Source organism: Triticum aestivum, chromosome 1A, assembly GCF_018294505.1.
Source record: "Triticum aestivum cultivar Chinese Spring chromosome 1A, IWGSC CS RefSeq v2.1, whole genome shotgun sequence".
Classification (NCBI taxonomy): domain Eukaryota; kingdom Viridiplantae; phylum Streptophyta; class Magnoliopsida; order Poales; family Poaceae; genus Triticum; species Triticum aestivum.
In genome coordinates, this window is record NC_057794.1 from 378,493,906 (window position 1) to 378,510,037 (window position 16,132).

General features: G+C 46.1%; 1 protein-coding gene and 1 long non-coding RNA gene across 2 annotated transcripts; both read left to right on the forward strand.

Annotated features, from left to right (window-relative positions):
- The first annotated feature begins 2,554 nt into the window (after positions 1–2,554).
- On the forward strand, positions 2,555–3,066 carry LOC123134385 (uncharacterized). The gene is made up of 2 exons (XR_006465639.1): positions 2,555–2,722; positions 2,810–3,066. It is a non-coding gene; the product is annotated as an uncharacterized lncRNA (long non-coding RNA).
- A 2,506-nt stretch (positions 3,067–5,572) lies between these two features.
- Positions 5,573–9,447, forward strand: LOC123134452 (VAN3-binding protein). Its single transcript, XM_044553740.1, has 8 exons — positions 5,573–5,607; positions 6,209–6,311; positions 6,628–6,801; positions 7,187–7,318; positions 7,416–7,481; positions 7,864–8,386; positions 8,497–8,607; positions 9,109–9,447. The coding sequence occupies exons 2-8, from the start codon at positions 6,237–6,239 to the stop codon at positions 9,297–9,299; spliced, it is 1,272 nt and encodes a 423-aa protein (XP_044409675.1). The 5' UTR covers positions 5,573–5,607; positions 6,209–6,236; the 3' UTR covers positions 9,300–9,447.
- The last annotated feature ends 6,685 nt before the right edge of the window (positions 9,448–16,132 follow it).

Sequence of the window (16,132 nt, forward strand, 5' to 3'; positions counted from 1 at the left end):
GAACTTTTATAACAAAAAAACTATTACGGCAACAACCAAATCTCACGGTTCGGAAATCCAATTTGGCTCCCGGTAGCACGTGCTCCTGTGCTCAAAAATGATTTTTGAAATGTCAAAAAAGTCCCAACAAATTTTTTATGTATTCATAATCACATCCAAATGCTACATGCAAAGTTTTAAGCAAAAAGGTTAAACATATTGGAATGCTAAAAAAACAAATTGAAACACAAATGTTACCCCAAAATGTCACTTCAAGTTTGTTTTTTTCACCGACGAAACACTACACCTCCATTTTGCATTATTGTCAAACATGATTGCGACACAAACACGACATGCACTCAGAATATAATACTACTTTTTCTACTACAGCTCCGTTTCAGAACTTTTTAAAAACATTTTACTACTTTTTCTGAGTTGTTGTTCATCTGGGAGCATTTGCTCCCGGGAGCCAAAACGCCTACCGCGGTTCGACTCGGAATATAATACTAACATATTTAGAAGGAAATGACTCCTAAGTGACATATCTAAGGGGTCCTAAAATTTGGTAGCACCTTGTACTATGTGATCTTTTTTTATGTCGTGTTTCCTCAATTCAGCAGTGACAAGACGAAGGGCTCTCTTCTTTTGCGTTCCAGTGAAGAGAAGTGGAGAATCTGCGCTTGCGACTCATCCTTGGGGGGCAGTTCCTGGGGCATCTTTGTTTTATGTAGTTGTTGCTTGACTATGGTTTACTGTGTGACTCCTCCTGGCATGTAATAGGATTAGTTTAAGTTGTGTAAGTCGAACAAAACTTCTCCTGGATGCTGTTCCGATGGTTTCTTTAATGGAAATCGGAGGGAAAAACCCTCTTTTGCTCAAAAAAAATGTCATGTTTCCTCCTTTGATGGATATATATTAGCTGGTAAGATTTTAAATGCAGTTTAAAATCGAAACATGTTTGATCTTTTGCCTTACTGCACCATGCTGATCCACCCTGGTTTTTTTACAAACTTCTCCTCCTTTATTCACTTAGCAAAACAGTGGCATCGTTTCCAAGTAATGGAAGCACCTCGACCAGTGCGATCCTCCCTAGTTTCTTGTTTTTCTTGGTCGTACAATTCTTTATTTTTTAAAACTATTTTTTTCTTGAAACTGAGGTCGTACAATTCAAGATTTTGTGCGTACAGAACCATCCACCAACGTGTCAATCACATCCCTTGAATATAATGCATGCGTCACATAATTCATCTTTGGCTTGCTAATTACAGAATTAATTCCCGGCCCGAACAACTGATACACACAATCATCGTTTCCTTGATGAAATATGGTTGCATGTATAATATTATTTTCTGCAACTTTTCCATTATCATGGCTTAATTTTTTTAACTGGCTCAGCTCTAATACTACCTCCATCCTGATTTACCAGTTCTCTTCATATTTTACGTCATATTTGGACTATGATTTTAACTAATAAAATATAAGTTATACATAGCAAAAAAAAAATCATTGGACACTACATTCTAATATGAATCTAACAATATAATTTTTGGTGACATGCATTATTTTGCTAGTCAAATATGTGGTCAAATTGTAATCCAAAATACGGTGGCGACTAATAAAGTAGAATGAAGGTAGTAGTATCAATAATGGAGGTTATCGTTCCTGTATCACAGTTTATGCATATGTTTACTTCTATAAATTGCATTGATGTGGATACGCATATCAGTATCCAGGTGAACATTTTTTTGAAAAATTTGAACATATTTTGAAAATGCAATATTTTTTAAATTTATAAACACTTCTTGAAAATATGAACAATTTTTAAAATTGTGAACATTTTTTAAGTTTATAAAAAAATCAAACAGCAAGGAAAAAAGAACCCGGCAAAACCAGAAAAACCGGCAGAGAAAAACAACCGAAGAAAGAAAAAACCAACACATAATGTTCTAGAATCTCTACTACTAAATGAGAGTTTGTTCCGTCGCCTTCACCTACCACCGGTTTTTCTCCCACGTTTTCCTCCCCCTTTGGTTTCCTGTTAGTACTTTTGGTAACCTTAACCGATGCCGTACAAGATAAAAACCAACATGAATATATTAATTTGAAATAATTTAAACCAGATTGGTACTTTTCCAAAACCCCGTCCTGCATTAACTCAATCGGTCAAATCAATCTTACCAAAATTTGTACTAAGTCAAAACTTTCCTTGCCTTCTTCTACCCATACTCCCATCAACTTGAATGTTAGCAAAATTAATGTAAGGTATATGTCCAAGATTGATGTTGAATCACTAGAGTGCACGTCCGTTGCAATGCACAAGCAATCAGTGGTGTTCCTGAAACCGGAGTACCAAGAGCTGCTAAATAGGCCGGCCCAAATCCAAGTGTCATGCGTCAAATAGGGTATTCCGCTAGAGAGGGCTAGAGAGGAACTAAATTCTGTATTTCTGGACCCTCTGACTTCAAACGGCTACGCGAACTCGTGCCTTCAGTTCCGGGATTACGACGGCCCCGGTGAATTAGATAAGATTGGAAGCAACAAACATAACGCATGTCTGCCTATATATATGCATCGACGTCAACGGTGGATCAAACCATCCTGTGAGCAGTACGCACTCTCATTTTATCTGACGATCTTGAACCACCTGCGCGTGCACGAATGGCGAGCTACCACATGAAGCCGGCCTTCCAGTTCCTGGTGCTTTTCCTGGTTCTTCTCGGATGCTTCACATCTCGCGCTCAGAGTAAGTTGCAGCGTCTCAGCGCTGCACATTCCCTCCTCATGAATCGCCATGGTCGATTTGGTTCTTAATCTTGGAACTATTTTACAGGTCAAGGACATGGGCCGGACATATTCTCGTGTGAGAGGCAGGTGATGCGGCCATGCGACTTGTGTTACTGCTGCTTGTATGGCAACAATAAGGGAAAGTGCTATGCAACCCATGCGGTCTGCAAACTGAACTGCCATCTGCCTAAATTCACCCTCCCATGAAGAACCTGAACATTTCTTGTCTCTCATGTAGTACGTCTGTATTACTTCTTAATGCATACTCTGAAGAATAATTGGGCGGAATCAACTGATGATATATGCCTGCGTCACTGCGTGCATCTCTGTTTGCACTATTTTTCGGGTTGAAAAAAAATGCGTTTGTCGCAGTTGGTGTGTATGTTTAATTCTATAAATTGCGCCGATATGGATAAGCGTATCTGTATCAGGGCGATATGTATACATAGATAAATCATTTGAATTCTTTTTGGCAATACAGGCATACTATGGAGGAGTTAGCGTGGTAAACTAAAGTACTCCCTCCCATCCATCTTACTTATCGCAGCTTTAGTACAACTTTACCGATCCATATTAGTATATTACTTCTACGAAAACCAGGTTGAGGTTTCCGCTAGAGCGCACACACAAAAAACATTGCTCGACCATTATTTACTTACCGGTCCAAAGACTTATGACTTTCTTTTGGGATGCAACCAAACCTTGCCTGAAAATAAAAAATATGGGCATTTTCCAAAAATGTAATTTATGCGAATGAGGCATTGCTAGAGAGAGGTACAATCTCACGGTTGCCGTGTCAAATTATCGACCTCCCGCACAGGAGCGGGTGAGCGGGACTGGCCCATTAACACTAGAAGCTGTAGCATAAATTACAATGTGACGATATAATAAAGCTTTGCATGTTTGTCTAAACAAAAGTTGTGACAGAATAGCGAGCAGTTAGATATTTTTCCTACTGCAATTATTTGGGGTATCGGCAGTTTTTTTATTTGGCTTTCCAAAAACACCACGAAAATTTTATTAAATATAACAAGTGAACTAATTTTTGAAGTTTTGAGTTTTCTTTTGAAAATCTTATTTTTTAATTCCTAATTTTTTAACATGGTTTGTTTTGAAAATCTTGAACATTTTTGAAATACACAATTGTTTAAAAATGTAATTTTTAAATTTCTAACAGTTTTTTTAGAAAAACACGAACATTTTTTAAAAACGAAAAAATATAGAAAACTAACAGATTTGAAAATTCGAATATATTTTCTAAATACTTTTTTTAAAGATGAGCACTTTTTGCAAGGGAAAAGAGAACCTGACAAAACCGGCAGAGAAAAACAACCGAAGAAAGAAAAAAAAAACCAACACAGAATGTTTTAGAATGCTAAATGGGCCGGCCCAAGTCCGCGTCATGCGTCAAATAGGGTATTCCGCTAGAGAGGAACTGAATTTTGTGTTTTTATTATTTTTCTGACCCGGTGGACCATTTCTGGTGGGCCCAGCTCCCGACTCTTTCTCTCAACGGCTACACGAATCCGTGGCTTCAATTCCGGGATTACGACGGCAATTAGTGATCAAGCATCGGCTCACGAACTACCATCAGGCTGCTAGTCGTTGCGTGGGGGTTATCTCATCTCCACGCTCAGCACAAGAAGCAAAAATTCCCAACAGGCTCAAACGCCACTTACAGGCAGGAGGCAGCAAAGGTCAGGTCAGTCAGTGCCTATCATTTCTCCTCTTGGACAACTCTGTAGCCTGTACAATTTGCTGCGCCAATTTGGGAGCAGATATCTGCTGGCCTCTATCAGAAGCGCGGCGACGATGCGCCTGCGCGTCGATTAGGGGAGGCGAATCCACCGGTCACTGGCCTGATCCATATGGTTCCGTTCATAGTATGTGCTATCTGATGATCTGATGATCTGATCACCTTTTTAGTGCAGCTGGTCATGTAAAAATGCCACTCACATGTACTAGTACGTTAGTACTGCAGTCTTTGGGAATGCAAGGAGTATAGCAAGGTTTCTGCCCTCTCCTTGTCTGGGCAGCCAAATGCTCAACACTTGTCACCAGCTACAATGAGTAGCACACTTAAACTAACAAGAACCCCGCATCGCCCAACACATTGACAGTAGTACATTGTTCACACCTGTGGAAACCATTAGATTATATCCCATCACTACACTGTAAAGCACTAGAGAGTTGCTTTAGGCGTAAGCTTTCGTTATGGATGATCATCTCAAATCAGTGGTAATCCTCCCTTTCCTTCGGCGTCACAATAATTCATTCACCTTGCCTTTGCAGATCTCTCTACATCATCAGAGCAGATTGCCTGGCTACCATCCATTGCATAATTTGCATTGTGACCAACACATACACCAAAACACTTCCCTTTTTAACGAAGCACGCGGTACAGCACCGCGCATTTTCCATTCGCACATACCATAAGTGGCAATGATAAACCATGCCAAATTGCCATTACCTATTAGCAGGACCATCTCCCCTGTCTAATCCACATCAGTTCAGGCCTTGTTGGCCAGTCTTCAGAGATCAATTCCAGAAGAAGTATGCGAATCTGCCCCCTTTTCCGCAGTTTACTACTCTGCTCGAGCAGCAGAGATCCTGGATGAAGAAAGGTCGACCCAACCGGACGTCGAAACGAGGCGGTTTCAGGTGTATAATAAGTGCAAGATGGATCCTGTGGGGCTGGCAATCATAATACTAGATTACTCTTACTTACTGCTAATGCAGTGCGATCGCCGCTTGCGACTACCTTTTTTAGGTTGAGGTTGTGATATAAATACTTGAACCAATGCAGGTGTCACAACATCGGTGCATCCAGGGCTTCCTACTAAGGTAAGCCTTCCTTCTCTACAGCCCTTATCTTCAGGCTAAGTTTCATGTTCATTGCTTACTGCTACTACTATCACAGTTCTTCCTGGCCTTATTTTGCTTCTTGTAAAATTGGTACCTAAATCCTCTGAAGTATCCACCATTTAAACCAGGATTTGTCTCTGCTAATATTATTTTGTCGTTTAGCATATATATGATGTTTAGGCCACTGAGGCCAGTTCCAGTGTTAAGGTACTGCTCAAGGAAATGTTGCAAGTGTTAATCAGATAGATAACCATGTAGATTATCTCAACATTTTAGCATGGAAAAACAGATTGTCTCACCTGAAACTTGGCTCTCCAATAATTCTCTGCCTACAGTGTCAATTAGACAATGCTTTTTAATAATCTAATAATTGCAGCTGTTCTTTAGTGCCTGTTCTCTAGCAAATTGTCCGTAGCGAGAACGACGAATCGTGATACTGTGAAGGGGTTATACTGTTGGTAGGATCTTGATATCACATTTAGTGGACGACAAAAACTTGGCCCTGACTATAAATAGGCATGATCTTTGAGCTCTCATTACTCCATCCTCATTGATCAACCGGATTCTGCTAAATCTTTAGGTGGAGTCCGTTTTACGTGGGTGATAAGATGGAGCATTTCAGGAGAGGAGTTGAGTTTGGGACGGCCCCCTTCCAGAGATGCCACTCCTTGTCCTGTCAAATGGTGATGAAACTTTCCTGCTTGCTTCGTACTCTTCTCATAAGATAAACTTTTTTTAGCTCTATACAGTATATAATATGCATAGATGTGTGGCCTAATCCTATTATAATATAAATCATACAAATCTTAAGCACTGTTTGTATCTTTGGACAACTGCATCTTATGACAGGATTCAGAGAAAGGAACATCTTCTTTTTTTGTAGTCAGCATGGTGCACTAGATGTTTGAGCAACACTATTACTGCATCTCTATTTGCATGTTCTGATGTCTTAGCTAGTGACTAACCATCTCAGTGATCATGTGCTGAATGTCAAAGCAGGCAGAGAACACGCAGATCGATGCGCAGAAGGCGGGCATCCGTCGCAAGGAAAAGTCGTCGATGCGATCCCCGAAAGGCGAAGAGATGCCCGTGATCCCTGAGCAGGCGATGGAGTTCCTCTCTCGGACATGGAACCCCTCCTCCTCGGATCTCTTTCAAATACTCACTCCCAGTGTATGTTTACATGGACCACACCTCCCATTCCATTAAACAACAGAGGCGGCTAACGTTGATAATCTAGCATGAGGTCGTTTCATTATACTTTGCAACTCACTGGGACACAGTGCATTCGTATTACTCGGTGCGCGTGCTCTCTTTTCATAAGATCCAGAAAATTTCTAAAAGATGGTTACTGCCGAAAAACTAACGGTTGTAGTAATATATTAGCATGTACAACCTCCGTCGGGAATTAACTGTCGCTGAACTGAGTGCTCATTTCAGCGACGGTTAATTCCGGACTGAGGGAGTACTACTTTCTATTGCATTTCTCATGTGTAGATTATGAATGTTCATTAAAATACCACCTTCTGACTGCTGGGTTTTCTCTTCTACCAAACAGTGCCTAGGAGCATCAGCACAAGACCACCATGGAGAAGGCGAGACAAAGGAAGACGAAGACGGAGAGAAAGAGCTCGATGCGATTCGAGTCGATGGCGGTAAAAGCCAATTGTTCAATCAGATTCAGACGTGGGTGAGTTTTTGCTGACCTTTAATGGCAGTTGAAAAGACATCTTATGATCTTCCCTGTGATGGTCAATTTAACTTTTCTTGGTTTATTTATCTGACAGAGAGTTCTGGCCAGTGGGAAGCCTGGCTCCAAGCAGCGCAAGACTAAGCTGAACCAGCCTATATGGGTAAGGACAACAGCACAAGGAATTAATTAAGCACAAGGACAACACTAACATGGCCGCACAGTAGTATAACAAACAGCCAAATAGTGTAGATTGTACACTGTATCAACACTGCCAAACAGTGTAGGATATTAGGATGTACGCACGCCGTGCCGCCTCTGATCTTTCTTACTTGTCGTTTTAGAGATCGGTACAGTTAGACCGTCCTTAACAAGCACTGTCGTTTCTTAATTGTGCAAGAAAAAAGGACACTTGAATTAATAAGCAGAAAAAGGAAGGGTATAGTACTCCAGCTGGTTAAGTGCAGAGCAGTGAAGTGATACTGTGATAGTACGTTACTCAGTTAGCATATTGTCGGATTTGACAACAGTGGATGCTTTGGCAGCTGAACGTTGGGCAGATGAAGGCGCTCCTGCGCGGCTACTTCCTGGACAACGTCTCCATCACGGGGAGCCGGAGGCGGCGGCGGCGGGACGAGCTCCGGCTGCACTCGGCGCAGGCCCACGCGGCCGTCTCGGTGGCCCAGCTCGCCGCGGCCATCGCCGGCGTCGTGTCGGCGTGCGACCTGCGGGGGGACAAGAAGCTGGGCGCGGTGCTCGCGTCGGCCGCCGCGCTGGTGGCCACCGTCTGCGCGGAAGCCGCCGAGTCCGCCGGCGCCAACCGGCCCCGCGTGACCTCCGCCGTGAAGACCGGCCTCGAGAGCCGCTCCCCCGCCGAGCTCCTCACGCTGACCGCCACCGCCGCGACGTGCCTCCGGGGCGCCGCCGCGCTGAAGCTCAGGGCCGCGGACGTCAGAGGGATCAGCACCGGCGCCAATGGTAACGTCAACGCCAACGCCAACGCGATGGCCATGAGCATCAACGCCAGCATCCAGAAAGGCATCGCCCTCAGGGTCTGCCTACCCTGCGGTAAGAGCATGCAGTATTGACACGTCTCGGCCGGGCGCCATTGCTGTAAATGTGATCGATCGACTGGGAACTACAGACCTAACAAGTTAAGACCCGCCATTGGTTTGCAGGAAAGGTACGGGTGAGGACGGTGTCCGTCTTCCCCCGGCGAGGCGGCGGCGCGGTGGCGCTCAGGCTGGGGAGGAAGCGGCTGCGCGGGGCCTTCGCCACCTACGACGACCGTAAGATACTACTAAGATATTAATTTTCTACCATGATTACGACGACGCAAGCATCATCTGATCATCACGACGCATCCGCACCACACAAACGCGCAGCCCGTCCCTTTAAACTGTCTCTACTTTGAAAAAGCAGCATGTGATGCTCGTCGTCGTCTTGTTGTTGCCTCGCATGCACGCATAAGTCATGACCGCACCACGCGCGCTCGCCGTCGTCTTCCCCTCGCTCCACCTGCGCGCACGCGCCGCTTGTCGCCTCGCACCGTACGGCCCCCTACACGCAGAACCTGAAATGTTCCCCTCCAGGATAGCTAGGTCTTGTCTCGTCGTCGCCATGCATGGATTTTGCGTGGTCCAGCCGTGGCGGCACGTCGCGCTCCGGACTCCGGCCACTTGCACACACACTGAGACATCGGCAAGTCGACGACGATTCGTCTCCTCTACGTGTCCGGCTGCCTTACTGACGTGATTTCTTTCTCTGTGGCGCGTTTTGTCGTGGTCCAGACGAGCTACTCGGGGTGTCGACGGGGGGCGGCGGCGAGGCGGTGGTCGACGGCCGGAGGTGCTTCGCGGTGGCCCTGAGCACGTCGGCTGGGACGGTGCAGCTGCTGCTGGAGGACCAGACGCACTGCAAGGTCTGGAAGGCCGCCATCGAAGGCATGCTGTCCGATGCAAACCTCAAGCATGCGAAGTGATCGTTTTTTTTCTCTTAGAAAAGCATGCAAAGTAATTTGTAGATTCTGCTTGGTGTACAATTTTTGTATGTGAGTACTAAAGATGCTAAGCTATATGTAAACATTATAAATATGATCAATAAAATGACTAGCTCTGTGGATTTGTTTAGTTGAGATTTGTTTAGTCTCCTGTGGCCTCAGGATCATGGACGCACAGTGGATCCCGGCCCTTGTCTGCCGGAGGGCTCTGTTTTTAAAGTCTTTTTGAGTTTTTTTAGGGTTTGTGTCCTGCTCAGAGAGGTCAGGCGACGGTGGCTCTCTGAAGATGGAATGAGGTTTTCCCCGTCTAGCCCCTATCCCAGTGGTGTTTCTAGCCCCCCTCCCCGCGGTGCTTCTAGTATCGTCGGAGGTCGTATGAAGATTTGTCTACGGATCTCGCGGGAAGTCGTCGTTTTGTCTTCGGTGGATGCATGTGGATCCGATCTGCGTTCGCATGTCTACAGGTTTAATCCTTCTAATCTACGCTTCTTTTCATCGACGGTGGTTGTTGTTCTGGTGCGTTGATCTTTTGATGTTTCCGACTGTCTACTACAACAAGGTTTGCCTAGCTTCGGTGAGGGAGGGGCGCCTTCGGCTCGCTGTAGTGCTTGTGGTCGTCGTTTGGTGGTCGGCGAAGCTAGATATGTAATTTTTACTTTTGATGTTCTTTGTACTACCTTAAAAATTGATGAATACATCAAAAAAAATTCTGTAAAAAAAGATATCCTAATTAAGGGCGTTACAGGAAATCATGAAAAAAAATACAATTCTTCTTGGTGTACAATTTTTTTCACGCGAGTGTTTGAAGCTGCTAAGAGCATCTCTAGCAAAGGCCCTAGACTTAATCCCTCAAACTCTCTTCCTATCCCAACGAGTCAAATATTAAGGAAACTTTTACTCGGCTAGCAGATTCCCTATAGTTTGACCTCCCAAAAATTTTGGTTTGCCAATTCTTCCAAACCTTTGGTCAAACAATTGAAACATAATCATCATATTTTCCAAGCAAACATAAACAATTCAAATACACCATATCTTAATTGAACTAGGGCATATAAAGTTCATCCAATCCGTCAAACGCAGCCATAGTTTGTGCCAAAAGGCACCGAATGAACAAGTTCGTTCCAAAAGAACCACCAACACATGGTGGACTTAAAGTTGTCGTAGCATGGGCCTCATGCAATCCCATCATCCACATCGACACCATCATAGTCACTGCCTCCATCGCCAACACCACCATTCTTCTTGGTTTGCTTTGCAATTTTTCACCATCCAATCAGACATAAGGAGTGGATGGGTTCTCTACCAGCTCATCGTCATCAACAACATTAGTGTTGAGCGTTTGCATCTTCAATGATGTCTCATAGTTCCATCTTGTCCACTTTTCATGTCCATCAAGCTATGTGTAGCAATGATACAAATAAAAGGCTGTAACGCCCTGAGACCGATGTGCCAGGTGTCCTCCAGTTATTCGCTGTTGTTGTCTTGTCATTGCGTGCGTGTCATGCATTGCATATCATGTTATCATGTGCATTTCATTTGCATACATGTCCGTCTCATGCATCCGAGCATTTTTTCCGTTGTCCGTTTTGTAATCCGCCGCTCCTATGTTACCCGGTGTCCCTTTCTACCTCTTTTTGTGTGCGGGTGTTAAACGTTTTCGGATTGGACCGAGACTTGTCATGCGGCCTTGGTTTACTACCGGTAGACCGCCTGTCAAGTTTCGTGCCACTTGGACTTCGTTTGATACTCCAACGGTTAACCGAGGGACCGAAAAGGCCTCGTGTGTGTTGCAGCCCAACACCCTTCCAAAGTGGCCCAAAACCCACAAAAACCCCCTTCATCATCTCGGTCGTTCAATCACGATCGTGTGGCCGAAAACCGCACCTCATTTGGACTCTCCTAACTCCCTCTACCTATAAATATGTGGCCTCCCCCGAAAATTCCGCGGTACAAACCCTAGATCTCTCTTCTCCGCGCCGCCGGACAAATTTCTCCTCGCCGGACATGTCCGCCTCCATCTCCGCAGCCAACCACAACACGCCACGTCGTCTCTTTGTGCCTCCCACCGCGCAAGCCCGCCCGAGCCCATCGGAGCCCGGCCGGTCTACCGCGCGCTCGTGCCTCCATCGCCGGTGGCCTTCGCCTCCTCGCCGGAGTACCCGCCTGCGCCGCCGTCGCCTTGCGGCCCCCGCCGCCTTTATCCTCACCGCCGGCGACCCATGCCGCCCTACCGGATCCCCCAGGCTCGGATCTGACGCTAGGCGCCACATCGGACCCTGGCGCAGTCGCCGGAGTTCTCTCCCGACCTTGCCGACGTGCTAGCTCGCCGGAGCGTCGTCTGTGCCCCGATCCGGCCGCCCACTGTCGGATCTGGCCGCCGGCAACCCATTTCCGACCTCGCCATCCTCGCCAGGTCCCGCCGCCGACACCTCCCCTCGCCGGTTTTCCTCCTGACACCGCCGTGACCATCCTGCTCATGCGAGTGCATGAGGAGGAGGACGACCTCCCTCTGCGTGGGCTGCGGCAACCACCCGGCCCAGCTCCGTCTCTCTCCGGCCCAAGGCCACGCGGGTGAGAAGCCCTGCTACCCGCCGCCCTGAGCGTTGTATTTCTAAAACGCGCTCCTTTGTTGTTTTTTCAAAACGCCTAAGACCTTTTTCCATCTTATCACATGCCCATATTCATCACATCATAAATCCCTCATCATAGCTCCGATTTGCGCGTGTAGCATATCAAAATGTTCGCCTCAACGAGTACATCATTTTATCTCATTGCATTATTTTCATTTGAGCTCATCTTGATGCCCGAAATGTCATTGGAAAAGGGTTATGTGAGTAATTTGTCAGATCTGTTTCAGCAAATGGCATTTTGTCATTTTTGCCATGATTAATGTGTGCATGCTATGATCCTAAGCTCTACATGTGTTTTGTTATATGCCATGCCATCTTTACAGAGGTGCTTGACATGTATTTTTGTGATATTTGTGGTGACTTGAACAAGCATGCAAAGTAGCGTAATCGGTAATACTGATTTCAGGGACTTAGAATTTCACCAAGTCCTTGTTCTGTTTTTGTCGTTATGTCATATGTTCATGTTGTTTCCTAGTGATCCGTGCCTCTTTTGAGGATGATCAGTAAGGATGTTTTGTTAACATTGTGGTGCTCTATCCATCCATGTCTTTGTTTGCAATTATGGAGCACCCTAGCTTGAGTCAATCGAGCTCTACTTTTGCTATAAAGTGAATCCTGGCAGATTGTTGACATGATTAGCAATTTTGCCGATGATGTTGCTATTGATCCGTGCATGTTATGTTGTTATTCTTGCCATGTATAGCTCCTATGCCATGTTTTCTTGATGGGTGTATGCTTAGTTGTCATGCCATGCTCTGTAGTGAGTGCATCGAGCTCGTAAACATGCCTACTCGTTAACTGATTTGCATGCTCTAGTTTTTCACTAAGTCTGAGATCTGTTTATGTTTTTGCTATGTTCACATGCTTGCAATTGTATTTTTTGATCCCTTTTGGCTCAAGGTCACTAAGGGACTTTTGTTAAGTGCTTTGAGTAGATTCATGCCATGCCTTGATTTGCAATGTTATGTTCCTGTAGCATGTAGTTTTCATGCTCTAAAGTGTGCTTCCTCATGATAAATTCCAGACTTGTGTTAATTTCACTAAGTCTGAAACCTGTTATCTTTTGCACATTTGCCATGCTTGTTTGAACCTGTTAATGGATGGATTAGCCGTAGCTCAGTGTTCATCTTCTGTCAAGCTTCTTGAATGGATCCCTGCCATGTATTTTGTTGCCATGTTTGAGTGTTGTAGCATATTTATCTTGATGCATCTAGATGGCTACTTGCTTATTATCGCAGACTGATGCCATATTTGTTTTGCTTGCCATTTCCAAACCGTGCATCCGATTCCGGTGATCTTTAAATCGATTTCAACCGAAATCACCTCACCTTTTCAGTGTCACTCTTGGATTTCCAAGTTGAGGCCAGGTTCAATCATTCCTTTGCAAACCATGCATATGCATCGCATACCGCATCCCGCATATCATACCATGTTCATGTGTTGGTTGTTTACTATGTTGTGTTCTTCTTTCCGGTGTTTTCTTCTTCGGGGTGGTTCCGATAACGTCGCGTTTGTGAGGACCCGTTCGAGTACGTCCGTTTGTCTTCTTCATGGACTCGTTCTTCTTCCTTGCAGGATTTCAGGCAAGATGACCATACCCTCGAAATCACTTCTATCTTTGCTTGCTAGTTGCTCGCTCTTTTGCTATGCCTATGCTGCGATACCTACCACTTGCTTATCATGCCTTCCATATTGTTGAACCAAGCCTCTAACCCACCTTGTCCTAGCAAACCGTTGTTTGGCTATGTTACCGCATTGCTCAGCCCCTCTTATAGCGTTGTTAGTTGCAGGTGAAGATTGGAGCTTGTTCCATGTTGGAACATGGATATTTTGTTGGGATATCACAATATCTCTTATTTAATTAATGCATCTATATACTTGGTAAAGGGTGGAAGGCTCGGCCTTATGCCTGGTGTTTTGTTCCACTCTTGCCACCCTAGTTTCCGTCATATCGGTGTTATGTTCTTGGATTTTGCGTTCCTTACACGGTTGGATTATAATGGGAACCCCTTGACAGTTCGCTTTGAATAAAACTCCTCTAGTAAGGCCCAACCTTGGTTTTACCATTCGCCACCTAGCCGTTTTCCCTTGGGAGTCGCGCATCCCGAGGGTCATCTTTATTTTAAACCCCCGGGCCAGTGCTTGTCTAAGTGTTGGTCCAACCCAGAGCACCGTGCGGGGCCGTCCCTTGGCAACTTGGGTTACGTTGGCTCCCATACGCTTAGCTTATCCGGTGTGCCCTGAGAACGAGATATGTGCAGCTCCTATCGGGATGTCGGCGCATCGGGTGGTCTTGCTGGGCTTGTTTTACCATTGTCAAGGATGTCTTGTAACCGGGATTCCGAGCCTGATCGGGTCTTCCCGCTAGAAGGAATATCCTTCGTTGACCATGAGAGCTTGTGATGGGCTAAGTTGGGACACCCCTGCAGGGTTTTGAACATTCGAAAGCCGTGCCCGCGATTATGGGCAGATGGGAATTTGTTAATGTCCGGTTGTAGAAAATCTGAAGTTGATCTTAATTAAAATACATCAACCGCGTGTGTAACCATGATGGTCTCTTCTCGGCGGAGTTCGGGAAGTGAACACGGTGTTGGAGTAATGCTTGACGTAGGTTGTTCTAGGATCACTTCTTGATCATTAGTTGTTCGACCGTGCTTTTGCCTTCTCTTCTCGCTCTCTTTTGCGATTATGTTTAGCCACCATATATGCTAGTCGCTGGCTGCAGCTCCACCTCATACCTTTTATCCTTCCTATAAGTTTAAATAGTCTTGATCGCGAGGGTGTGAGATTGTTGAGTCCCTGTGGCTCATAGATACTTCCAAAACCAGTTTGCAGATGTCGTTGAACCGTGCAGATGACGCAACCAAGCTCAAGGAGGAGCTCGATGAAGATCTTGTCCTTTGTATTGTTTCATTCTAGTTGATCAGTAGTGGAGCCCAGTTGGGTCGATCAGGGATCTGTGTAGCATTTGGGGTAGTCTTCTTTTATTTTGGTTCCATAGTCGGATCTTGAGTGTATCTGGATGATGTAGTGCTTTATTCATGTATGGTGTGAAGTGGCGATTGTAAGCCATCTATGTATCTCTGTCCCTTATGTATTATATGGGTCGTGTGAAGATTACCTCACTTGCGACATTGCTTTCAATGCGGTTATGCCTCTAAGTCGTGCTTCGACACGTGGGAGATATAGCCGCATCGAGGGCATTACAAAGGCTTAGCCCCCATGTCTCTTGTTCCTCTCCACCACAGTGTGTCTTGGATCACACCCCAACAATGGATGAGAGACCCAATTGTGCGGTCCTGTCACGGGCCAAACATCATTGGATGAAATTTGGCATGTGATTTAAACTTCCTTCTTTTGAAGAAAAAGGGTTTCCCCCCGCTTTATAAATAAAGCACCAACACTTACATCCAAGTAACCGATACAAATGCACGCCACACAACCCAAGGCAAGATACAAGAATGTCGGGCACCGACACACAACTTCAATGACTACCAAGAATCAACAGAAATGAGCAAAAAGAACCGCTTGTAGCCGACGGAGACCACCATCAAGATGAGAGATCGTCCAGGAAGAAGTGCAACGGACCACGCCGGACCGAGGGTTCCAAGACGATGCCTCCAAGAAGGGCACGACCACGGACCGTCGCCATCGTCCGATCCAAAGATCAGGTTTTCACCTGGAACACGATGGGAGGAGTGAGAGCACCACGACGGAGCCTGCAGGGACGAACACGACATCCGCGGACGCCGCCACCGTCGACCCGTGTATGGACAGGTAAGTGATGAACCCCGGTGCTCCACCCTACCGCTGCATCCCCGGTCCGCCAACCACCTGCAACCATGCCACCCAAGCGGCCGTGGTTGCACGCCCGCATCCGAGTCGCGCAATCCGCCTACGACCCACGCGACTCCCACCGCCAGGGCCGCTGCCCCGCCACCGGACCACCCCGAGAATCCCCAAAGGTCACGTCTTGGACAAGATCCATGAGCCCAACCACCTCAGAACCGCCGGCGACCACTGCCTCAAGGGGAAGCCCAGATGGCCGGGGGAAGGGGGAGGAGGAGGAGCGGCCTATGGCCATGACCGGCATCACTGCGCCGGCGACGGGGAATGCAACGGCGCACCCGTCCCCCCTACCAGCTCCCCCCCCCCCCGAGACCCTGTCTCGCCCCCGAAGCCGAA